At 49.8% G+C, this 25,872-nt stretch overlaps 1 protein-coding gene across 2 annotated transcripts in view; it reads right to left on the reverse strand.

Moving 5' to 3' along the window:
* Positions 1-223: 223 nt before the first annotated feature.
* UNC45B (unc-45 myosin chaperone B) overlaps positions 224-25,872 on the reverse strand; it is a 42,818-nt gene continuing 17,169 nt past the window's right edge. Inside the window, exons 8-20 of one of the 2 annotated variants that reach the window (XM_006119613.4) lie at positions 25,246-25,416; positions 24,410-24,581; positions 22,981-23,281; positions 22,344-22,438; positions 21,696-21,837; positions 20,936-21,076; positions 20,033-20,160; positions 18,692-18,758; positions 14,319-14,432; positions 14,107-14,222; positions 10,900-11,017; positions 2,230-2,385; positions 224-1,008 (exon numbers count right to left, since the gene is read on the reverse strand). In XM_006119613.4, the coding sequence (XP_006119675.2) occupies positions 742-1,008; positions 2,230-2,385; positions 10,900-11,017; positions 14,107-14,222; positions 14,319-14,432; positions 18,692-18,758; positions 20,033-20,160; positions 20,936-21,076; positions 21,696-21,837; positions 22,344-22,438; positions 22,981-23,281; positions 24,410-24,581; positions 25,246-25,416 (1,988 nt within the window). In that variant the 3' untranslated portion in view covers positions 224-741. The remainder of the gene's footprint in view (positions 1,009-2,229; positions 2,386-10,899; positions 11,018-14,106; positions 14,223-14,318; positions 14,433-18,691; positions 18,759-20,032; positions 20,161-20,935; positions 21,077-21,695; positions 21,838-22,343; positions 22,439-22,980; positions 23,282-24,409; positions 24,582-25,245; positions 25,417-25,872) is intronic. The other variant, XM_006119612.4, reaches the window with a different exon arrangement.

The raw sequence follows: 25,872 nt of genomic DNA on the forward strand, positions 1-25,872 counted from the left end.
TATCCCAGGCTTCATTTGCATGAATCCGGCCGGTGCCATTTTTAAATGCTGGCTAGTTTGGACTCCGTGCCGTTCGGCTGTCCGAACTAGCTGTACGCCTCGTGGATTTCCCTTTACAGAAACCATGTTGACTTTTGTTCAACAAATTATGTTCTTCTATATGCTTCACAATTGTATTCAGAGTAGTACAGGCCAGCGGCTACACAGTGCACTCTAGAAGCCTCAGTCAGTGTGTAATCCCCCAGTATTGATACGCCCATCACAGGATGGAAATTGGAATTTATTCATAAAGAATCCATTGAATATTCTCACTATTATTTGCATTCCAGGGATAAGAACACCACCAAATATTTTCAAAAAGCCAACCAAACTTCTTTCTGAACGTGAGGTGAGACTTCAGCCATTCACCTCTGTTCTTCTGTCACCACTTGGAATTGGTGACATACAAAAAGTTGTGGTTTTTTTTTGTTTTGTTGTTTTCTGAACCAATGGCAGCTAAATACATTGCAGGCATTGATTCTTTCATGGCAAGTTTGGTGTGTTCATGGCTAGGGATGAAATCTTAACCCCCAGGATTGACTAGGACTTAACTCAAATGTATTTTTCCCCAAAAAGTATGCCCTGTACTCAAAGCCTCTGCAATTCAACTGGATTTCCTTCGTGGATCCGGTCCACTTCCAGACCTTCCGCATGTTTTCTCCTCCTGCTTGGTATCTCTCACCAGCTGGCGTGACCTGGGTCTTATGCCTGGGAGAAAGGTTTGATCAGCCCATAGTCCATGCACTTCACGAGACACTCGCGAGCCACATTAATGACGTGCTGTTTGGTGGCGTCGTCTGCCTGTTTTCCAATGAGTGTCAGGATCTCCAGCATCTCACTCTCCACCAGTTTCTTGGCCAGCTCTTGGTCTGCGTGGATGAGGTTGCAAGCAACCACTAGTCCCCGGTGTTGCACCTCCAACTTCTCGTGCAAGCAGAGCCTCTGCAGGATTTCCAGCCACTGTGTTGTCTGCAAAGGAGGAAGAGCCGTAAGTTTACAGAAGAGGTTTTTAGAGCAGGTTAGTGTCCCCCTTCCCAAGGCACTTTGCAAGAGGGTGAAAGTAGCAATTTAGGTTGGAGAAGATTCTACAAACAGGTCAGTTCCACTGCAGAAAAACTGATCTCTGCAGAAAACATCCGAGCTGTGTGCAGGTAAGTCAAATACAAATGGAATACACTAGTATAACACCAAAAGGTAAGTAAAGTCTCAGAGGGTGGTGGGGAAGGAATGGTAGGACCATGAGGGCAGGGGGCTGGACTTGATGACCTCTTGAGGTCTCTTCCAGTTCTAGTATTCTGTCATTATTTAATAACAATAGATGTTGAGATTCAGAAAGTTAAAGCACCATCTAGATCATCCCTGATAGATGTCTATCCAACCTGCTTTCAAATATCTCCAGAGATGGAGATTCCACAGACTTCCTAGGCAATTTATTCCAGTGTTTAACCACCCTGACAGGAAGTTTTTTCTAATGTCCAACCTAAACCTCCCTTGCTGCAATGTAAGCCCATTGCTTTTTGTTCCATCTCCAGGCGCCAAGGAGAACAATTTTTCCTCCTTCTGCCTTGTAACACCCTTTTAGATACTTGAAAACCGCCATCATGTCCCCTCTCGGTCTTCTCTGTTCCAAACTAAACACATAATTGTCTGATCTCCCCTCAATTTCCTACAAGTGCAAACATTTTAAAACAATAAAAATGGAAAAAATAATTGAACACAATCAACCATTTCCACTGCCATGATAAACAAATACAAACAGAACCCTGCCTCACCTAGCTGTGATGTTCTTGGGGTCACACCAACTATTGGCATTGGACAGGAGAGAATACAGAGTGCAGGACAGACGCTGCTACCCCAAGCCCCTAGTGAGACGAATGGGCACCCCGCAGGTGAATGAGGCTGTTTCTGTCCTTGGTACATTAACATGGGAACATGGGGCAGGAAGTTTCCCCATCAGCTTTAGTAGGTCACGCCTTTGTTAGAGGTCACTCAATTAGACGGTTCGATTAACCCTATCATTTTATACTTCAAACTATTCAAAGGTCTTCCCTAGGACTCAGCATAAATACTTGTTTGCTGCTGTAGCTGTTCTTTAAAATGCTGAGGGGCCCCTTGGGTCAGAAATGTACAATGTACCCAGGCTGCCTTTGAGACGATTCAGTGTTTGGGGCATTGAGTTTCCCCTCTTACCACTTGGGTCATCTTATGGCAGAGTTTCTTGTGCGCCGCGGTCAGCATGGCCAGGGCTCCTGCTGCTGCATTCTGCACCTTTGTGTCGTCCTCGCCGCACAGCAACACAACCAGCTTGAGCCGGTCGTTTCCATCGGCCAGAAATCGCTCTTGAACCTCCAGAGTGAAATGCAAACATGGGTGGTGAGTCACAAGGCTGAGGGAATTCAGGCTGGCCGAGCAATTTCACAGCCCGTTGGACAGAAACACACAACAGAACACATTCCTCAATAGAAACAGACAAAACGTATCTAGAAATTGCCACACGACATCGGCCCAGTGGGCCACCGAAGTCCGGCTTCCTGTCTCAAACATTTCAGAGTCAAGTTCAAGCAGGGGAAATCTGCTGTGAAGACCAGGAATTGAACAGGGTTCCAAAGAGAGCTAGATAAATCCATGGCGGTTGGGTCCATCAATATTTATTAGCCAGGATGGGGAGGAATGGTGTCCCTAGCCCAGGAGCGGGCGATCGTTTTTAAAAGGGGGCCACATCACAGATTTCTGAAGTGGCCCCGGGCTGCCCCAGAAGGGGCGGGGCCAGGAGACTGCTCCCCCGCCCACAGACCCTGATTGGCCTGGGGGGGAGCATGTAAAATCTCCCCCCCACTACCTCCCCCAAGACAACCTGGGGGTGGGGCCAGGGTGTGTCGTCTTTCACCTCCTGCCCCACCAATGGCATGTCGGGGCGAAAGGGAAACACCAGCCATTTTAAAACAGCTGCCCTGGGAGACAGGTGGAGACTTCACAGGCTCCCCCGACCCCAGGTCTCAATTGGCCTGGGGGTGGGGGAGGGAGCCAGCGGCTTGGCAGGCCGGATGCATCCTGCAGAGGCCGCTTTGCCCACCCCGTGCTAGATTCTGACAGAGGCTGGGAATGGGCGACAGAAGGATCACCTGATTCCAGAGGTGTAGTGAGGATGTTATGCGCCCGGGGGCAAAGGCAAAATTTGCGCCCCTCCCCCCACTGCCACTGCATGGCAGAGCCCCAAACCTGACACACGGCTGAACCCGCCCCTGGGAGGGGGGGGAGGGCTTGTACCATGTCTTACCTGAACCCTCCAGTTTGGGGCTGGGCCCCACATGCACTAACCGTCCAGCAGAGGTGGAGGGGGGTTGGGCTGGGGGCAGAGAGGCGGGGAGGAGGCAGCTCTAGCCGGTGGCGGCAGGCAGAAGAGGAGCAGGCAAGAGGAGGGATGACAGGCAGAGTGGAGGGGGACTATATCTGCACCCCACTAGTGTGGCACCCGGGGGCAACTCCACCCCACGCCCTCCTCACTATGCCACTGTAAATAACCCACCTCTTAGGGTATTTATTGTTTCACAAATTACTTACTGACATATAAATTATAAAGTTTTGTGATTTACATTCTGTTAAATAATTTTTTCTCTTCAGTTTGTTCATATCCCATTCTCATTAGGTTAATGTCTTTTACATAAAAAATGTCAAATTCTTAAAATATGTAAGGGTCTGTCTACACTACAAAGTTAATTCAAACTAACAGACATTAGTTCGAATTAACTTTGATAGGCGCTACACAGGCAAACCGCTAGTTTGAACTTAATTTGTGCTTAATTCAAACTAGGTAAACCTCATTCTACGAGGACTAACGCCTAGTTCAAATTAAGTAGTTCGAATTAAGGGCTGTGGCTACACTTAATTCGAACTAGTGGGTGGCTAGCCCTCCCCAGCGTGCCCTGGTGGCCACTCTGGGCCAAACCAGGGAAACTCTTCTGCCCCCCCCCCCTCGGCCCCGGAGCCCTTAAAGGGGCAAGGGCTGGCTACAGTGCCCGTGCCTGGTGCAAGCCTACCAGCATCCAGCCAGCAGACCCTGCACCTGGCACAGCACGAGCCAGCCACCCGCTGCCACCCAGCCCTCCGCCTCTTCCCGGGACCAGGCTGGCGGCTCCCAGGAGCCTTCCCGGGACTGCAAGAGGCGGGCGCCCGCCTAGACTAGTGCGGACATTGTGGACCTCATCCATGACCTCCGCACTAGGCACAGGAAAGTGGCCGTCTAGGCAGGAGAGCTGCCAGCCTGGCCACCCAAGAGCAGGTTTGCATGAAAATCAAGGTGGTCCAGTGAGACCCCTGACTCTGAGCCCTGAGCTTAGAACGGCCGTACTGAGTCAGACCAAAGGTCCATCTAGCCCAGTAGCCTGTCTGCTGACAGCGGCCAACACCAGCTACCCCGGAGGGGGTGGACTGAAGACAATGACCAAGTCATTTGTCCCGTGCCATCCATCTCCAGCCTTCCACAAACAGAGGCCAGGGACACCACTCCTACCCCCTGGCTAATAGCACTCCCTGGACCCAACCTCCGTGAATTTATCTAACTTCTCTTTAAACTCTGTTCTAGTTCTAGCCTTCACAGCCTCCTGCAGCAAGGAGTTCCACAGATTGACTATTTGCTTTGTGAAGAAGAACTTTCTGTTATTAGTTTGAAGCCTGCTACCCATTCATTTCATTTGGTGTCCTCTAGTTCTTCGATCATGGGAACTAACGAAAAACTTTTCTGTATGCACCCTCTCCACACCACTCATGCTTTTATAGACCTCTATCATATCCCCCCTCAGTCTCCTCTTTTCTAAGCTGAAAAGTCCCAGTCTCTTTAGCCTCTCTTCATATGGGACCTGTTCCAAACCCCTGATCATTTTAGTTGCCCTCCCCTCTCCCACCCTCTCTCTTCCCCTCTCCCACCTCCTTTTCCCAGTCTCCCTGAGTTTTGTTCAATAAAGAGAGTTTCTATTTTTGAACACACGTGTCCTTTATTTTGTACATCAGGAATGGGGGCTAGGGAGGGATAAGTGGAAGGTGGTGAGGGAGGAATGGGGTACAAGCCCCCGATGGGGAGGACTGGAGTGGCTCTGCGGGCTCCTCGGGGTGGAAGCTCTCCTGCAGCTCCCCGATTGACCCCCCCCCCCCCCCCCCAGATGGCAGCCTGCGGCAAGTGCAGCCAGGCTGATGGCCGAGTGCTGTGATGTGCCGAGTGTGGGCATTCAGGGCCCTCCAAGCCAGGGCACTCCAAGCCTCATTGAATTAGACAAACAAGTGGGGAACCCCTGAGAACTGTCTGTCTGAGGTGGGGGTAGGGTCCCTTTAAGCACGGAGCTCAGTTAGCCTCAGGCAGCAGCCCCACACACTAAGTCCTAACCTGATGCCCTGCCGGCACTGGTTCCGGCCAGACTTAACTTCAGTTCAGGGTCCACTCAATGTGGACGTGCTATTTCGAAATAGCAAAATGCTAATTCGAATTAGTTTTTAGGTCTAGATGCACTAGTTCGAATTAGCTTAGTTCGAATTAACTAATTCGAATTAAGTTAGTTCAAATTAGTGCTGTAGTGTAGACATAGCCTAAGTTTTATAAAACACAAGATAAATAAATGTTATATAACCTAAATATGAATTTCATCATTTTATTTCATTCAAACATTTAAAACCACTGCTATAGCAAATAAGTAATTCATTGCTTTAATGAAAAAAAGTAAAAAAGATTTTGAGCATATCAAATTTATTGTAAGCAATCTGTAATGCGTCCTCATTTACCTAGTTAACCTAACTGTTTTTCAAACTATTGCACAGCGATACATTACATGAGAGTTAGGAATGTAAGAGATTAACTTACCTGTCCTAATAACACTCAGAAAAACTTTGAAATAAAATTAACACACAACAAGTGAATCACCCTCACTTTCTTGAAGGTAATAAGTAGCCTAAAGTGGAGGATATACTGTAAGCACGAGGACTTTTCGTTAAAGATAGAATCTTATGGCAGCCTGAAGTAAATGAGGGTATGTCTACTCTGCAAAGTTAATTTGAAATAACAACCGTTATTTTGAATTAACTTTAATAGCATCTATACATGCAAACCACTATTTCAAAATTAATTCGAAACAGTGGAGCACTTAATTCGAATTTGGTAAACCTCATTCTACGAGGAGTAACACCAAATTTGAAATAGCTATTTCGAATTAAGTGCTGTGTAGACACTTAATTGGAAATAGGGGGCCTCCAGCCCTTCCCAGGGAGCCCTGGTGGCCACTCTGGGCACAACCAGGAAAACTTACTCTCCTCTCCCCCAGCCCCGGAGCCATTAAAGTGCCTGTGCCAGCTCCAAGCCTGCCAGTCCAGAGCCCTGACCCAGTGGCCCCAAAACATGAGCCAGCAAACCACTGGCAGCCAGCCCTCCACTGCTCCCCAGGAGCAGTCTGCCAGCTCCCAGGAGCCTGACGGGCTGGAGAAGGCGGGCGCCTTCCTGGTCCAGGGTGGAGATCATGGACCTTATTCAGGTTTTGGGGGGGGATACCCCCAACGTCCATGATCTCTGCACTAGACGGAGGAATGCAGCCATCTATGGCAGGATAGCTGCCAGCCTGACCACCAAAGGCCACATGCGAACCCAGGAGCAGGTTTGCATGAAAATCAAGTTGGTCCGGTGAGACCCCCAACCCTGGGCCCTGAGCTTCCCCTCCCTCTTCTTCCCCTTGCTTCCCCCTTCCAGCTCCCTCCTCCCAGGTTTCCCCCTCTCCTCTCCCACCCTTTCTCTTTCCGTCTCCCACCTCCTTTTCCTAGTCTCCCCAGAGGTTCATCCCCTGCCCCAGTTTTGTTCAATAAACCCAGTTTCTATTTTTGAACATAGGTGTCTTTTGTTTAACATCAGGAAGGGAGGTGTAAGTGGAAGGACGTGAGGGAGGAATGGGGTACGAGCCCCCAGTGGGGATGACTGGATGGCTCTGAGGGCTCCTCAGGGTGGACACTCTCCCGCAGGGACTCCTAGATCCTGACAGCCCCTCGATGGACTTCCCGGATGGCAGCCTACGGCAAGTGCCGCGGGGCTGATGGCACCAACCCCACAAGACACACCGGCCTGCCCAGGGGCAGCTCTGGCTCCATGTGGCCGAGTGCTGTGGTGTCCCGAGTGAGGGCACTCAGGGCACTCCAAGACAGGACTGCTTTGCTGACCCTCATCAAGGTAGACAAGCAAGCGGGGAACCCTGAGAACTGTCTGTCTGAGGTGGGGGTAGGGTCCCTTTAAGCACGGAGCTCAGTTAGCCTCAGGCAGCAGCCCCACACACTAAGTCCTAACCTGATGCCCTGCCGGCACTGGTTCCAGCCAGGCTTAACTTTGGTTCAGGGTCCACTCAGTGTGGATGTGCTATTTCGAAATAGCAAAACACTATTTCGAAATAGGTTTTTGTGTAGATGCGTTTTTTCAAATTAGCTTAATTCGAATTAACTACTTCAAATTAAGTTAACTCAAATTAACGCTGCAGTGTAGACGTACTCTGAGAGAGGTCTCTCCGAGCTGCTCTTCCAAATTTCACACAAGTCATTCAAATGAAGCTTTAGATGTCAAGATTCAAGGCCAACTTTGCCTTGAGCAGACTGCCTCTCCAGGTGTTCACAATCATAACATCCGAACATGTCTAAGACTTTTAGTTGAGAAAGCCACGTTAATCCCAAGTCTCTGCTATGACTGGGAGATGTGGTGGGTGACCTAAAGAAAACACCAGCATTTTCTTTGGAAAATCCGCAACAAAACACGGGAGGATCTATCACCTCAGTAGTGCCAATGCCTTTAGAATTGAGGCTCTGATTATCCAGCACCAGCTGAGGTAGAGCAGGCACTGTGTGCACACATCTGATATATTTTTACCAAAATTCCTGCATGCCCAACCAGAAAGGACATTGTCTCAATGACTTAATTACCTGCATCCTGCTTCAAAGACCTTTTAAGACTTTACTTGAAAGAGAATCCTCTGAACTGTCATTCATGCTTAAATTCGACACTTTACATCTCGGTCTAAACAAAGACATTAATTATCTCACCCATTACAAAGATAGCCTCCCCAATTATCACCTCTAATATCATTGCTCAGAGACATTTACCTCCCCCGCTCATCCCCCTTCTGTTCTGAAATTTGATTTGTCCTTTTCACATGCGTTCATTTTTTTGATTGTATCCCTTTGGTATATATGGTTGTGACTATTTTCTTCCACTATTTGATCTGAGGAAGTGGGTCTGGCCCACGAAAGCTCATCACCTAATAAACCATCTTGTTAGTCTTTAAAGTGCTACACAGTCATGTTTTTTGTTTCAGCTACACCAGACTAACACCGCTGCATTTCTATCACTACTATAAATCTAAGGCATCTTGCAGAGAGACCCTTGGCTTGCCTCTTGTCAACATGGGAACATCCATCTGGCTCCACCTCTCCCGCACCTAACTCACCTGGCCAATGCAGTTGGGGGGGAGCAACTATTGGTAATAACAAGGTGTGTGTGTGTGTGTGTGTGTGTGCGCGCACGCGCTCGTGAGCACTGTATCACATGCATATAAGTATTGACGACTATATGTGTTTATTACTAATAAATGTGGCATTTTGCCTTTTCCCCCTGAAAAGATCCTGTGCAGTACTCAGGACAACACAACCACCCTTCACCAGAGCCAGGCACCTTCAGGCTGCGTCTACACTGGTATGATTTTGTGCAAATACTTTTAATAGAAGAGTTTTTCCGTTAAAAGTATTTGCACAAGAGAGCGTCTACACTGGCATGTGCCTTTGCGCAAAAGATTTGCTTTTGCGCAAAAGCATACATGCCAGTGTAGACACAGTCCTGCGCAAGAAAGCTCCGATGGCCATTGTAGCCATTGGGCTTTCTTGCACAAGAAAGTAATGTTGCTGTCTACACTGGCCTCTTGCGCAAGAATACTTGTGCAAGAGGGCTTATCCCTGAGTGGGAGCATCAGAATATTTGTACAAGAAGCCCTGATTTTGTACATTACAACGTCAGTGTTCTTGAGCAAATACTCGCGGCCAGTGTAGACAGGCGGCAAGATTTTGTTCTAAAGCGGGCACTTTTGCGCAAAATCTTGCCAATGTAGACACAGCCTCAGTGCCCCCATCTCAATGCACTCATCCCTCCCCCAGAGCTAGGCACCCCCAGTGCCCGTCCCAACCAAATCCCCCTCCCTTAGAGCCAGGCACCCCCAGTGTCTCCCAGCCAAATCCCCCTCCCTCAGAGCCAGGGACCCCCAGCGCCTCCCAACCAAATCCCCCTCCCTCAGAGCCAGGCACCCCCAGCGCCTCCCAACCAAATCCCCCTCCCTCAGTGCCAGGCACCCCCAGCGCCTCCCAACCAAATCCCCCTCCCTCAGAGCCAGGCACCCCCAGCGCCTCCCAACCAAATCCCCCTCCCTCAGTGCCAGGCACCCCCAGTGCCCCCCAACTAAATCCCCCTCCCTCAGTGCCAGGCACCCCCAGTGCCCCCCAACTAAATCCCCCTCCCTCAGAGCCAGGCACCCCCAGTGCCCCCCAACCAAATCCCCCTCTCTCAGTGCCAGGCACCCCCAGTGCCCCCCAACCAAATCCCCCTCCCTCAGAGCCAGCCACCCCCAGTGCCCCCCAACCAAATCCCCCTCCCTCAGTGCCAGGCACCCCCAGCGCCTCCCAACCAAATCCCCCTCCCTCAGTGCCAGGCACCCCCAGTGCCCCCCAACTAAATCCCCCTCCCTCAGAGCCAGGCACCCCCAGTGCCCCCCAACCAAATCCCCCTCTCTCAGTGCCAGGCACCCCCAGTGCCCCCCAACTAAATCCCCCTCCCTCAGTGCCAGGCACCCCCAGTGCCCCCCAACTAAATCCCCCTCCCGCAGAGCCAGGCACCCCCAGTGCCCCCCAACCAAATCCCCCTCTCTCAGTGCCAGGCACCCCCAGTGCCCCCCAACCAAATCCCCCTCCCTCAGAGCCAGGCACCCCCAGTGCCCCCCAACCAAATCCCCCTCCCCCAGACCCAGGCACCCCAAGTGTCCCCCAACCAAATCCCCCTCCCCCAGACCCAGGCACCCCAGCAACCCCTCCCCCTCCAACTAAATTCCCCTCCGGCAGAGCCAGGCACTGGAGGAACCAGACGAGTAAGTTAATCTTACTTTTAAAGGGGCCGCTCCTGCCGCCCAGCCGGCTGCCTCTGCTCACAGGGTGTTCAGGGCGGCAGCACGTAGGCCAGCTCCCAGCTAACTCTGCTGTAAGCATCAGGTGGGCCTGCACGGAGCGCGCGCCGGTCCCACCCCAGCCCAGTGCCCCCCTAGCATGGCGCTTGAGGCCAACTGCCCCCCCCGCTTCCCCTTTGCTACGCCTCTGCTTGATTCCCTGTTCTGTTCACACCCTCTGGGGCACCTGGCATTGGCCACTGTGGGCAGACAGGACACTGAGCTAGAGGGGCCTTCGGTCTGACCCCGTCTGGCCGCTCTTATGATCTTAACCTTTTCCCCAGAAGGTGTCAGTCTAACGGTAACCCTTAATAGAAGTTGGTTTAAGCCCTGACGCAGGATGGCTTATGTCCTTTGCAGAACAGTTTTGCTCTAGCTATTACAGCTCTAAGATAAGTCTTGTGACCCATCCAATGGTCCAGCCCCTCTTTGAATCTTTGCAGGTTCCTGGCCTCCCCATTCTGTGGCAATGGGTTCCACAGCCTAATTGCACGCTGAGCCAAAAAGTTTCAGATTTGAATTTGACACCTGTCAGTTTCTCTCAATGCCCTTGTTCTTACGCCAGGAGGCCAGCAGTTCCCATTACAGTGTCTCAACGCCATTCAAAAGGCAATACGTCCAAGCTAACAGCCGGAGACACACGTGTTACCTCTTTGTTGACAACCATGTTGCACATGCACTCTGTGGCTGCCTGGCGGAGCTGGTCGTGGTTCTCAAACATGTAGTTCTCGATGTCAGGCAGGGCTTTCTCTTTGATTATCTTCAGCCTGGATTGAGGGGAGCACAAAGATGCAATCACAGGGCTGTGCTTGCCAGACAGGGTCAGCCAGCAGGTGGACGAGGCAGGGAAAGCCTTGAAAAACAAGCACTTCCAACTAAGCCATGCAGCATTTTCTCATCTGCTAATTTGAGGAGTCATCCCTACAGAGCCTTCCCTTCTTACAACAGGAATCATTTCCAGGTCATTCCACTAGCAGCCCTGCAGAAAGATTTCTCAGATGACCTATTCTTCTAGGGTAATAAAGAAGATGGGGTTACGAGTGTTTATTCAACAGCTCTGGGGAACAATGCAAGCAGGGGAAGGGTTTTCTACCCACCACTCACTTTTGGGATTCTTAAAGAGAAAGGGACTTTTTGGGGGAAATGAGTCGGGGTGGATGGAGCTACGGCAACTCTGGCTGGCTGAGGGGAAGGGCCAAGCACCACCGTCATGGCGGCCAACCCCACCATCTCTGGGGATCCCCAGTCTTCTTCACCCTGATCCTGAAAGATGCCCCAGCCAGAGACGGGGAGCCAGATAACTCCAGCTCCTCAGGCCCCGGCTGAATCCCAACCACCAGCCAGGATGTGACACAGTCCCCCCCCCCCCCAAATGTTTGTTGTCTTCCCCATCTAATTTCCTCTCTTCCCACCCCTCTCCTTTTGCCTTCTGCTTGATCGGAGTCTGGCTTGGCTGGCCCATGGCCAGAAAGAGGCAGCTAATAGCAACGCCTTAAACACCCCACTGCTGGTGCAGGCCTGCCAAGCCGTGGAGCTGCTGAGCAGACCAGTTTCTCTCCAGCTGCAAGGCTGTGAGTGAGTCAACACCAGGACAGAATTTTCTAGCTGTGTTCTCTCTCCTCTTCCCTTTGGGGTGTGTGTCCTGCTGTGTCTTACAGACAGCAGAGCCAGACCAACTGAACCAACATTTCCAGTCCCTTCTGTTTCCCCTGCAGAACAATTTACACCATCCCAGAGACTAGACACACAAGGGAGGGGAGGCAAGAACTAACTTAGCTCATCTGCCTTCTCTTACCAATTTACGGGGACCAGCACGGTCACAATGCTGCAAATGTCTTAGAGACGGTCAAGCACATTTTTCCTCTCCCTAAAGAATCTCTTCAGTGAAAGGGCAAGGGAACCAAGGATGGTGTTTAAATGAATCTCTTAGTTAATGCTTCCCATTAACAGTTTTCCCTTCTTTCCTTTAATAGGTAAAAGGAGTGTTTAACAATGTGTTTGTTATAGCAGTAAGGTCTCATTTAACAAGGCAGAGGTCTTGCTAAACGTTGGACAGTGACAGGATCACGTTAACATCTTTGACTCTTTAGGCCCATGTAATCCACCTAAGTTAATACAACAGACCACTGATTATTTTAATGTAGGCAAATGAGGCCAGGTCTATACTAGACCTGGAAGGTTGGCTTAAGGTATGCAACTCCAGCAACATAAATGATGTAGCTGGAGTCAACATATCTTAAACCAAGCTTAGTGCCATCTACACAGTGGGAGGCTGACGGGAGTAAATGCCAACCAGGGGTGCTCTCAGCATTTGATTTAGCGCGTCTTTACTAGACCTGCTAAATCGAATGCCAGAAGATCAGTCTCCAGCACTGCTAGTAGAGATGTGACCTTAGTCAGAAATTTTGGCCATTGGTGACCAAGAGCTGAAACCATCTGCATCTGTTTAAAAACATTCCCTGGAGATTGGATAGATTATGGGATTATTAAACTTTGGGAAGGAATACTTGAAGTGCAGGATAACCCAGGTGGTATATTGACACAATATGCCCAGGAAATTAGAGTGAGATTACACAGAATTCCTTTCTACCGATCTCATGTCAATACTTAATGGTTGCCTCGTTCCACAGTACAGGCAGTCCCCGGGTTACGTACAAGATAGGGACTGTAGGTTTGTTCTTAAATTGAATCTGTATGTAAGTCGGAACTGGCGTCAGCCGCTGCTGAAACTGATCAGTTTCAACAGCGGCTGAATCTGGACACCAGTTCTGACTTACATACGGATTCAACATAAGAAACCCAGGCATCCCCAAGTCAGCAGCTGCTGAAACTGATCAGCGGCTGATTCCAGGAAGCCCGGGGCAGAGCAACTCTGCCTCGGGCTTCCTGTAGTCAGCCCCTGGTCAGTTTCAGCAGCGGCTGACTTGGGGACGCCTGGGGCAGAGCAGCTAGGGTGCTGCTGGGTTGGTACAGTAGCGCCGAGGAGCGGCGCTACGGGACCAACCCGGCAGCGCCCCAGCTGCTCTAACCCAGGCGTAGGCAAGAAAAGCCTGGTCTGCTTGGGGGGAGGGGGAGCACTAGCTGCACCCCCCCCAACAGACCAGGGAGACGCGGGTGGCGGGATGCCCCCGTCCTCCATGGCTTTGCTCCGTCTCCCTGGTCTGCTGACCAGGGAGATGGGGAGCAAAGCCTTGGAGCACGCCCGCAGCGGGACAGCCCAGGCGCGCCCGGGCTGTCCTGCTGCGGGCGTGCTCCAAGGCTTTGCTCCGCGTCTCCCTGGTCTGCTGGGGGGGGCTTCCCCCCCAGCAGACCAGGGAGACGTGGAGCAGCTTTTCTTGCCCCAGAGGATGGGGGCGGCGGGACTGCAGCGCATCTGGGCGTCCTGCCGCTCCAGTCCTCCGGGGTGAGAAAAGCCCCGTTCGCAACTGCGGATCCAACATAAGTCGGATCTGCGTAACTCGGGGACTGCCTGTACATATCCTGCTCCTGGGATGGAACTGACCACAGCTGGGTGAAAAAAATTCACCCAACATGAAAAGTGGCTTGGACTAATTTTTGTGAACAATTAATTTTCAGATTTTGATTTATAGAAAAATAAATGTTTAGCTTTTCAACAAAAACTCTATATTCCTTTAAAATCTTTTTTCAATGAAGGTTACACATTTTAATGGAGAAAAAAAAATCTTCACACACTTCTACCACAGACCCCCCCCATGTCACTGGGGTGGGGGTACTTACTGAGCTATGCTGACCCAGCCTGGCAGGAGAGCCTGTTTTATCCTGACTTTTCCAAAACGTTCTGCAATCTAGGGTGGGGGCTGTACGGGGAAAGGTAACAAAATCCACTGGAACTTACCTGAGCTTATCACTTCTTCCTGACAAGTTAGTGAGGCCTAATAGGGCCTCATAGTTCTGTAGCCCATCTCTCTCTGTATTCAACAAGCTGACCAGCGGCCGCACCACCTCATACACCTATGAGGAGGGGATATCGGATGATCACTCTTTGGTGTCTGGATCCCCATCGGCTTATCACAAAAATACAACAAGAAAACAACTGCATTTACTTACCCTCTCGCCTGGGAATGCTATGTCTGGATTGGAGATGGCTGCAATTTTGGCTAAGGCATGAGAAGCCTTTACCTTGCCGACTTCTGTACCGTCCAGAGCCAGAGGTATCAGGGCCTATGACACATAGCAAGGAATTCAGACTTACGGAAAGATTTACTGTACTGTCACTATTTTACTCTAGTTTATTACAGAAGAGACTCTGGAAGAGTTAAGTTTTGTTCAAATTTATTTGTCCACTAAACTAACTTGCAGAGCACGTTGGATCTCATGTTTCTGTGGAGTCAAATACCCATACATCAGCCCGTAGATGACTTCAGAGTAGTGGAGTCTTATTGCTTCAGTGTTGCATGGCCACTTGGGCTGTGTCCAGACTCAGGGGTTTTTTCGGGAAAAGTAGCCTTTTCCCGAAAAAACTTCCCCTGCGTCCAGACTCAAGCCGCGTTCTTTCGAAATTATTTCGAAAGAACGCGGCTTTTCTTTCGATGGCGGTAAACCTCGTTTCACAAGGAAGAACGCCTTCTTTCGAAAGTTCCTCTTTCAAAAGAAGGCGTTCTTCAATGTAAATAGGGCTTCCTCGAAAGAGAGCATCCAGACTCGCTGGGTGCTCTCTTTCGAAAAAGCGGATTGCTCTTTCAAAAGATCCGCCTGCAGTCTAGACGCGATCTTTCGAAAGAGGCTCTTTCGAAAGATGCTTTCGAAAGAGCCTCTTTCGAAAGAAGCCTGCAGTCTAGACATAGCCTTGGGGAGACAACTTCTCTTGCATGGTAGAACAGGATTTCTGGATGATGCAGGAGCCGGTGGATACCAGCGGAAACGGTTACTGAAAGGCCTGGTAGAGGCACTATCTCCTGGAGTTTATAGCACAGCATCAGCAAATATGCTCAACCGTCATGTTAGAAAACCTCTCAAGAGGATGCAAGGAAACAAAAGCCGTGTCTCATTCGGTAAACTTGCTAGCAGCGCGCTAAAAGAGACGCTTGGCTCTTGGGCAAATATGTGAATCCTGGATCACTTCTAGTTTTCTGGGGAGGTTTCTATGCATATATTTAAAATACTGGGGAAAGTGGCTTTCCTTTGGAGAAAGGCTGGTCTGGTAAAAATTGCTACAGGATGGACCTCTCTGGTCCAGCGTTTTTGGGGCCTGACTGGTCCTGGACAAGGGGATTAGCTGGACCAGGGAAGGCCCCTCCCCTCCCGGCTCATGCTAAACTGCTGCCCTCCAACCCAACCTCCTTCTACCTGCCCTGTTGCTGCTCCCTGGGCCAGAGCTCTCCAGCTCCTGCTGTTGCCAGGGCTGGAGCTTCCTGTCTGCCACCAGGGTTGGAGCTCATAGACTCATAGACTCATAGTGCAGCTGCTGCCGGCCCTCTGCTACTGCCCACTTACTGGGGCCAGATATCCCCACTGCAGGTCCTTTCCCTCCCCCACGGAGCTCCCGGGTGAGTCCCTGCCCCTCTCCCCTCCATGGCCAGACCTCCCTATACCTGGATTCTGGGGTCCAGGAACATCTGTGATCCTGCCAGACCACAGATGTTGCCAGACCAGAGAGTCCTGGTTAAGGGAGGTACAACCTGTACTTATCTTTCCAGAACTTTAAGATGTGGGGCACATGGCATGGCCATTCCACTGCACTCCAGGGGTATCCATCACAGTTGCCCAAATGCCCCCTGCTGCCTCACACTCAGGCAAAAGACCGAGCTCCCTGGAACCCCCCTTAGTACCTCCCCAGCAGAAAGGCTCAGAAGGCAAGGATGGTGGGGGCACGAAGCAGATATGAAGGTCATTACAGAAAGGGTTTTTTGAGTGACTGCAGAGGTCCATGTCAGTGTAGATGACTCACAAGCAGGAGGTGAATTTGGAGTCTGTTTGAACAGGGACTGGATGACCACTCAGTCAAATTAAGCATCACCCCTAGTAGGGATGTAGGAGTTTAACAAGCATCAGAACAATTGCTAAGGGGGCTGGTGCCACCGGGAGTCCATGGGAATGGCAGCCCACGAGAGCGGCACCACTGGAACCATTTAACCATGTAAATGATGGAATTTTAATTGATTATATGGTTACTAATTATTAACCTTTTTTTATATCCCTAGAGTCTAGATCAGGGCTACTCAACTTTGGAAGCCTGGGGGGCCACAGTGATACTCTCAGCACATGCCGAGGGCCACAACTTAAGTGTGGTTGCATTTACATGCAAATATATGCAAATAGCTTCTCTCACACTGAGGGACATGAATACAAAGATCAAGGCAAGACTACACCACACACAGGCCCTATTTCAGTCAGTTCTGCTGATATTAATAAAATGCAACATTTACCGGATTTCCACCCCATGACAGCACTTTGAATGAGCAATGCCAGTCCAGGGATTTAACTACTAAAACGCATCTCAACTGAAGACCGTTCTATTGACGACTTTTTTGGTTTGGCTCCCGCACATGGGCTGCCTATTGAGCCCGTGTAAACCCAAGCCTCACAGCAGACCACAAACAAATGGGCTGCGGGCCACGTGTTAAGTAGCCCTGGTTGAGAGATTGCCTCTCACTATGCTAACAGGTAACACGATGCTCAGCCACCACTGTGCAAACATTCTATGTGGACATGCTAGCCACAACATCTGAGGCAGTCGCTTGGGACCTGCTTGAATGACTCAACACTACTTGGTGGCTTCATGTTAGCCAGTTGGTTGAATACAGCTGTGTATCCATGAAGAAATCCTCTGTGTGGAAACAGGACTGGCCTTTCTTCTGTCCTCACACGCAATGAACAGTTTAAAGGAAGACCAGGTAGGTTTAGTCTGTTCCAGATTAAATGCTCTAACGCCCAGAGCCTCCTGTCTCTCCTTCCCTTTATAGGAACAAGGCTCTGGGAAGAAGGGCTGTAAGAAATTTGCTGGGTTCATATGGGAAGTGGAGACCACCTTAGTAAGAAAACATGGGTGAGGACAAAGGCAGACTTAGTCTGCGTAGAAATCCACGTACAGAGGATCAGCTACTAAAGCCCTCACCTCTGCCACTCTCCTGGCTGATGTAATGGCTACCAAAAATGCCACCTTCATTGAAAGGTGCAACAGAGCAGTCACTAGAGGTGCAAAGCAGAGACTCATCAGCTTTGTAAGATGAGACTGAGGTTCTGTCCAATCCCTTTAAAAATCAAATCTCTCCATTCCATCCCAATGGCCATAAGAGCAGCTCTCCACAGGTGGGCACAATGCTGCTATAGACCTGAGGCGTATTCTGACAGAGCAAACTGACAACTCGTGAAGGTCAAGGAAAGTTGTATTTTGAAGTGGACCCCTACAAGACAGACCCTTCTGCCATGTCCCTTGCATGCCACCACTGAACCAGAGATGGGACTCAACTCTTCTGAAGTCGTTTGCAGCCTCATGTGTGGGTATCCGGCATGTGCTGAATAGAAGAAAGAGAAGAGGAATCTCTTAGTCTGAACTGGATGGAAAATCTCTTCCATTCAGCCAGCTAAAATACTTCCTACCATTCAGCAGCATGCACTGACGTTCTCTCGAGCAGGATTCCTCTGCCAAAGAGACTTCCTCCAGGACTGGGATGGAGGAGGCAGCTGTGATTCTGATTTGTCTGTGGGAAATGGGGGTGCACAGGAGGAACTGAGAGGAGAACCCCTGGAGAGCACAAACACCTAGGCTACGTCTACACTGGCCCCTCTTCCGTAAGGGGCATGTAAATTTCAGCAGTCGTCGTAGGGAAATCCGCGGGGGATTTAAATATCCCCCGCGGCATTTAAATAAACATGGCCGCCGCTTTTTTCCGGCTTTTAAAAAAGCCGGAAAAGAGCGTCTAGACTGGCCCCGATCCTCCGGAAAAAGCGCCCTTTTCCGGAGGGTCTTATTCTTACTTTGAAGTAAGAATAAGACCCTCCGGAAAAGGGCGCTTTTTCCGGAGGATCGGGGCCAGTCTAGACGCTCTTTTCCGGCTTTTTTAAAAGCCGGAAAAAAGCGGCGGCCATGTTTATTTAAATGCCGCGGGGGATATTTAAATCCCCCGCGGATTTCCCTACGACGACTGCTGAAATTTACATGCCCCTTACGGAAGAGGGGCCAGTGTAGACGTAGCCCTACAGGGGAACAGCCATGGGCAAGCACTCCAAGAGGAATTTTGTTTTTCTCCATGCTCAAGTTAAAAACCATATCCAGAACATTCACCACCACCCCCTTTTTTAGGGGTTTAAGATTTTAAATCATTAAAATGTGTATCATTGGTTTAGGCCCCTCCATAGCAAGTGTTAAAATGATGAGAGTTTCTCACACATGCAGCGAGAGTTGGCTCAGAACGGTTGAACATTCCGGACTATGCACATCAGTTCCAGAATATTCTAAAGGCCTGAGAAGAGTCGGTTACCTTGCCACCACCTTGCGCGACGATGGTACCACGGTCCTTGGGATCCTCACACAAGGCCAGGAAGACCCTGAAAAAACCCAGCAGTGGTGAGGAAAAAAAAGGTCTGCAAAGAGAGTATGTCCCACTTGATCTGTCGGTTATGAGGTGAGGGGTTAACGCTCAGTGAAAAAGTAAATTCAGCAGGTGTTTTCAAGGAAGCTGGAACAGTGTGCACAAAGGGGACCCTGAGGGCCAGTGAGCCAAATTGTAAACTCTGCATAATATGGAAACCACTTCCTGCCAGAAAGTGCAGCAGCACTTCCCGCACCTGTAGGTCCAGCCCTTACGGGTGTATCTGCACCAGTGAGGCTGAAGTTTTAATACAATGCAATAACGTAATACATTAGAGAATGGCAGCTGCTTTGTTCCTCATCTCCAATTCCTCCATTATCCCATTAGATTTGTACCATTTTTTGTAAGATTAGAAATTCAAGCTGTAGCCTAGTGATAACAAGGAGGAGTCCTGTGGCACCTTGAAGTCTAAGGCCAGGTCTACACTACACTCAGAAGGTCGGCTTAAGGTCCGCAGCTCCAGCTATGTAATAACATAGCTGGAGTTGACATACCTTAAGCTGAGCTTGGCACCGTCTCCATAGTGGGAGGTCAACAGGAGCCCTCAGTGTGTGATTTAGCGAGTCGATCCTCCGGTAAGTGCAGACGTGGCCTAATGATTTCATTTGGGCACAAGAGAGAACCCACTTCAGATGCATTAGGTGGAAACTTCAGTTTGATTGATACATACATGTAAAGATAGGTGTGTTACTTTACTATACAGAGGACCAGTGCTAACAAGGACAATTCAATCAGGGTGGGCGTGGCCCACTCATAACAGCTGATGAGAAAGATTAATGGTTAGTCTTTAAGGCTCCATGGGACAACTTGTTTTTGCTGAAACAGACTAAAGCAGCTACCTCTATTGAACTTGTCAGCCTAGTGATAGATTGTAACTGACCTTAATCATTTAGTTTCTGGACCAAATTCAGGTTTTTGTAAACACTCATTTTCCTCTGCTGTCACCTTTAGCTTTGATTGGCAGAACTTGTTGGTGTGAATCCACAGCATATGTTTCTCTTTTGACATCATGTAAATTACACCTTGTGCTAAGAACTTTAATGGGGTTCAGTGGTTAATAGGTGTGAAACAAAACCAATTTATCCTGGTACTTGGAAGTTTAACCTACTGGGGCATTCAACTGAGCTATAAACTGTAGTGTAGCCCCCATGGTAGTGAAGTTTACAGTGAAGGTTTTCTCCTGCAAGACCATCTAGAGTAAATTCCCAAGCAGCTGCCCCAGGGTTATACCTGGCTAGTAGCTCCTTGGTCTGGTCTGTTAAGATGGCGCTATCGGCCTTCACCATGCAGGTCAGAGCAGAAATGACACCAGCATTGAGCAGCCGTTTCACTCGCTTCCAAACAAAGTCCTTCTTGTCCTGGAAAGTGGCATTGAAGAGTGAACAGGGTCCCATCAGCATCTCGACATGCAGCCACCACCCCTGACTACAGTCACATACGTGGGCTTCTCTGCACACGTTACCATGGAGAAAGCTTGGGCCTTCAGTACCGTCTATCCGTGTGGCACAGGCCCGGGGCGCTGAGTTCTGGAATGTGAGGTCATGGAGGTACCTTACTGCTCACACTGGAGCTTTTAGTGGCTTGCACCAATGTCTCCATGGGACGTTTCTGCAGGGGCAAGCTACTGTCCTGGACATTTATGCTCTGGCTTGATACCTGGTAAACTCCTCTCATCAGATAGACAGGCAGCATGAATCCAATGGGCCGGGACTCAGGAAATCCTGTTTCTGCTCCCATCTCACCCACCCACCTGCCACAAGATCTTAGGCAAATTGCTTCCCTGTGCCTCAGTTTCCCCCACCCTTTTGTTTTACATAGATTGTGACCCCCATTGTGCTAGGTGCTGGACAGCTAGAAAATCAGTTCTTGTCCTGAAGAATTTACAGTCTCAGTTTGGAGCCTCGAGGCAACCCCATAATGAAAAAAAAGCATCTTCCTTTAGTCGTTGGGACATACAACCCAAGATGCAAAGACCTGAATGGCCGTAAATGGGCAATGTTACCACAGCTAAGCCTTCCCAGGAAGTAGCTGTAGATACAGACCTTCTCAGGGACACTGTCCATGGGGTTTGGGAATCCCTACCATGGGAGACAAAGCAAGAGGGTACCGCACTCTGGGGCGTAACGCACCTACCTTGGGGTGCTCCTCAGGAACATGCTGTTTGGAAAACTTCGCCAGCTGCACAAGCTCCGGGACCAGCTCTTTGACATCGTAACTGTTGGTACAGTTCACTAGTGTGGAAGCCACCGAGTACAGGATAGTCTTGTCGCTTGTCTGCACAGCAAATGGAAACACAAAAATGAATTGCCAAGTTGAGAGCCCAACCGGGAAGGTGGTATAGCCGCTGGAGAAGACTATGGGGGCTAGGACTCTCCAATTCTGTTCTAGGTTTTATAGTGAAGTTACTGGACCTCTTTGTACATCACTAGCGCCATGTTATTGATGTATAGTTACTTATAAGAAAAGCTACAAGAGGTAAACAACACTTGAGATACTCCAGAGGAAGATTCTGTTCAGCTGGTGGGTGACTGGTGCTGGCTCGGTGGGACATTAAGAGGCATCGCATCATTTCATGAACAATGCTCATCAGCACCCCATAATGACCTGTTGGGGCATAGTGAGAGAGGGGGTGGAGGGGCAGGGAGAACAGTGCGGGAGGGTCTGATGTGGCTGCAGCAGGGCTGGGCGGCCCCAGACCCTCCCATGCCTTTCTCCTGCTCTCGCCCTAGTCTGGGGGCAACTGCCCCCTTTCCCCACCCCAGCTATGCCCCTATTCACAGTCACCTTTCATGATCGCCCACCAAGATCATTAACCATCCAGTGTTCACGAGGTTGGAGTCAGAAGACAAGGGATTATTTTAGCTTGGCAAGAGCCTGGGAGAGGAGAATGTACCTTCGCTAATTCAAACATGGCTTGCAGGGCTGGCTTATCTTCCACAAGCTCATCTTTCACGTCTGCATCCAGGGTTAGGTACGCCAGACCTTCCACAGCCCACTTCCTGGTGCGGGTGTCAATGCTGGTGTTGCACAGCCACCTGAATGAGAACACATTCACAGGGGTAAAAGAGGCAACACCCCAAAGGGATGCTGGGGCATAGTGCTTTATTTTTAGCAGCATCCTCATGTGCCATGAAACAGATGCAGAAAACCACAGCTCTTAATGGCCAAAGTTCCCTTTGGATGATGTTCCATAGGGAATCGGGAGTGGTAGTGTGCTTACGCTTTTTATAAGAGACACCTTTAATATATTATACCTTTTAGACAATCGGATTATCTTCTGTGGTTTCTTACGGGGTGAGGAACCGGACGGATTTTGGTGCTAGCAAAGGTGAAAGAGCAGCAGGGAAACAGAAAAGGGGGTATAAGATTCTAGGCATGGATTCCTAAATGTTTCCAGCAGTTAAGCACCATCTAGATTTTATCAGCAACACAGTGAAAGCACCACGTACGCGAGGCCCTCCTCAGGAGAGATGGAACGGAAAAGCATTTTGGAAAGCAAGGAGTGGAACACAAGCAACACGCTTGTTTCAGCCTTGCTTACTTTCGACACTGCTTTGCCAGCTTTTCCGTGGACCCCTCAGCAAATTGTCGCAGGCCATAGTCAGTTCCTCCCGCTGATCCCAGCTTGCAAAGACCCTGCATCAGAGAATGAAAGAACACAATGTAGCTCAATGAAGGAATATGAACCTTTTCTGGGACAGCATCAAGATGGCCTCAAATTTACAAGAAAAGCAACAAATGGTCGATCTACATAAGCTGAGACAGATTCTAGCAAAGAAAGTTCTGTGTTGCTTTAAGCAGATTTTCCATTTATTTTGAAGCCCTGCCACCGTTCACTGTCCATTATATGACTGAGAAGTTCGTCCCCATGCAGAAGCATTAAAAGAAGCTTGACCCAACGGGTTAGCTTTACATAGCAGTCACTGGAGAGGAATTGAAGATGGCAGACAAGGAGTTTTGTTGCATTACAAAGTTTGTCCTCTGCCAAGACCTGCAAGCTGCCATGCCCTCCTTGACTTCTCAGAGGGATGCCAGTGGATGTTCTTACTGATGAGACCCTAGCCGTGGCAGAGGAAATGACAGCATCGCAAACCTAGACCGTGCCTGTCCCCGGGAATGGATGCAGAGGTCGAGGGTGATAAAGTGTTGGCAAGGGGCAGAGCGGGCAGAACACTCACCACTAGAGCACGAATTTTGATCTTCTCATTCTTGGTCTTCTTGTAGACTTCCTTCAGCAGTGCCACTCCATTGGTGATGATGAAGGTGGCCCGGCTCAGCTTCGTGGAGGCGTGGATGAGGGCCTCCACAGCCACAAGCTGGTCGATCTCTCTTTCAGAGCCACACAAAGCAACCATCATCTCCATGATGCCCTTCATGCCCAGCAGCTTGTTGCCCAAGTCAAAAGGCCCTTGCATGATTCCAGAAACAGTCTGGATGGCATGGAGCGTCTTATCCATGTCCTGCGGGTCCACCTTGCTCCTGCAGGGGGCAGCAGACCAAAATCAGCAAGGCAGGCCTGGGAGGGAGACTGCAGACTGCTGTCAGTCTCTGGTGTGTTACCAGTCTCTCCTCTCGAGGGCCAGGCACCATCAGGGCTCCCTTTCCAAGCTGGAATTTAACCCAGCACTTTCTCACAGCCGCCGGCTCTGCATCCGCAGGGTAGGAACCGCATGGGCAGAAGCAGTATGCGTTTTCCACCACACCCCGCCCACGAGAAAAGGCACCGACTTGGAACTATGGGGATGGATCCCCCTCTCACTCCTTTTCCCTACACGGGTCCTTTTCTTCCTCTGGCAAACTGAATCAGTGGCCAGGCTGTCTAGTTTGGGTGAAACGGGGACACGTGCTTGGAACAGAAATGAAACCCACATTGTGTCCCTGGGGGTAATGCAGGAGACCAGGAGTCAGGCCCGGTTTCTATTCCCAGCTGTACCCTTGACCATGTGATCCTTAGTGACACATATCACCTCACTAGCTATTTATCCAGCAGCGGGTCTATTTCTCCAGTCACTGATGACTGCGCCATGGCTTGTAGGCTAGTTCTTAATGCCAACTTCAAGAGAAACATTTCTATTACAGATTGAACCTCTCTGATCTGGCACCCTCGGGACCTGACCGGTGTCAAACTAGAGAATTTGCTGACCCACAGGAGGTCGATATTGTCTAGCAGCATTGCTAACACTGCCACTGCCTACTGCACTCTTAGAAGACATTTAGGGGTATATTAGAGCGAAACAGCACAGAACACTGAGTCAGGACTGCGGGCTTTAAACAAACTCTATGGGACTGCGGGAAACTTGGCCACATCCATAATAAGTGGACACCTGGTTAACTCAAATCACGCCTGACCACGGATGGTGATGAACTAGAGAGGTTCAACCTGTATCAATCTTCTGAACCATTCTGTGCTTTTCTGGTTGCCATCCTCCCTTGAAGAGCTCTAGCCTACACAGAGCAGCATAGGGCACATTTTATGTTGGCCCAATTTCTGCTGTAAGAATCTCAAAGGATTATGCAGCATCTAACCCACTCCCAGATTCCTAAGAGCTCTTCTTTGCATTTTGGGCACCCATCCTCGCACAGTGCCCCATCCGCGCCCTAACTCACCTGATGTACTCCTCACAGATCTCTCGGAAGTGGTCACGCTCGGGATCACACCGCAGGTCGTCATACAGCTTATTCAGGAGAATGGACGCAATCATTTGGGTGTTCTCTGTTAAGGGCAGGCAGCCTGGCAGCTCGGGAACCTGGCCTACAACTTTCAATATCTTTTTTAGACCTGGGACAGAGAATTAACAGGGCTTTTAGAGAGGACAGGTCTGTGCCACATTCCCATACGGTGCAGTGGGCATTCTCCTGCACCAAACTAGGCCACTTGCAATATGTGTGTCATCTGGCCTGTAAATTAATTTAATATGACCTTGCTAACCCGCTCTGAGAAACAAGTAAGCAATTAATTTACTGATGAGAGTAAGATCTCCCATGTCAAAGTTTGCAGAATTCTGTTGAACAGTCATAAAATGTACAGTCGTACTAATATTATCGCTTCTGCAGGACTTGTTCATCAACTAGATCTGTCCTTTAATTAAAGATGCACAACACCTGCTGATTTCAGTGGCATGAAGGCCTGGAAATGAGGAATAGGGGTTTGAATATTAGAGGAGATTCTGGATTAAACAAATATCTTAATTCAACAAATACTGGGCAAATATCTTCATTCAGTAGAAGATGTGAGGGTTGAAGGCTTTCCATGAAGCCCAGCTCAACCCCGAAAACGCAGTATTAAAAACAAAAGCTCTTCTGTTTTGAATTCCATCCAGACTTTGGAAAGTCTCACCACGTCAATTACTTTTCTAGATAGGAGGGTTGCTACGAGAGGATGTCTGGAAGAGTTTTGCCATGCATGTCCCATTCCAGCTTAGGCCTGGGGAAAGGGCATTCACCAGTGTCAATGACGAAGATGGTTCTAGAGTTGTCGTGGAGCTTCAGATCCTTTCTCGGTATGTTCTTGCTGAGCAGGTTGAGAGCCTGGTCCCGACCTTGCCCAGACACCTTCTTATTGACCAGCATGTCCAGCAGGTGCACTGTGATCATCTTCAAATCCTTCTTGGTGTCTGCATCAGGGACAAGGCGGTGGCAGAAGGTTAGAGGAAGAGGCGCTTTGAAAGCTGATTACCCTACCGAAGACCACTTTTGAACGGCTATTAGAATGTACATGGGGGCTGTGTTCTAGCCAATGTCTCTGTTTCATAGAAGCGAGGCCAGGCAAAATATCCACCAAGCCACCGGGTCGGACCTGCAGAGGCAGCAGGAAGCCCCAGGCAGACTCCCCTGCTTGTCCCACAGCCCCTCGTGCCGAGCAGAAACGTGGCTGCAGGGCTCCATTTCTGTTTCAAAACTGGAGGGAGGGGGGAGTTTCAGGAACCGCCCTGACCCCAGCACAATCCCATTGGCCTGTTTCCAGCCAGAAACCAGCCCAAGGGAGCTGCTTGTTGAAATAACAGGCGGCCAAGAAGAATCACGCCCCCTCTTCTCAGCTCAGTTATTCATTGAAGCACAAGGCTAGGCAA

The sequence above is a fragment of the Pelodiscus sinensis genome, chromosome 21 (assembly GCF_049634645.1).
Source record: "Pelodiscus sinensis isolate JC-2024 chromosome 21, ASM4963464v1, whole genome shotgun sequence".
Lineage (NCBI taxonomy): Eukaryota > Metazoa > Chordata > Testudines > Trionychidae > Pelodiscus > Pelodiscus sinensis.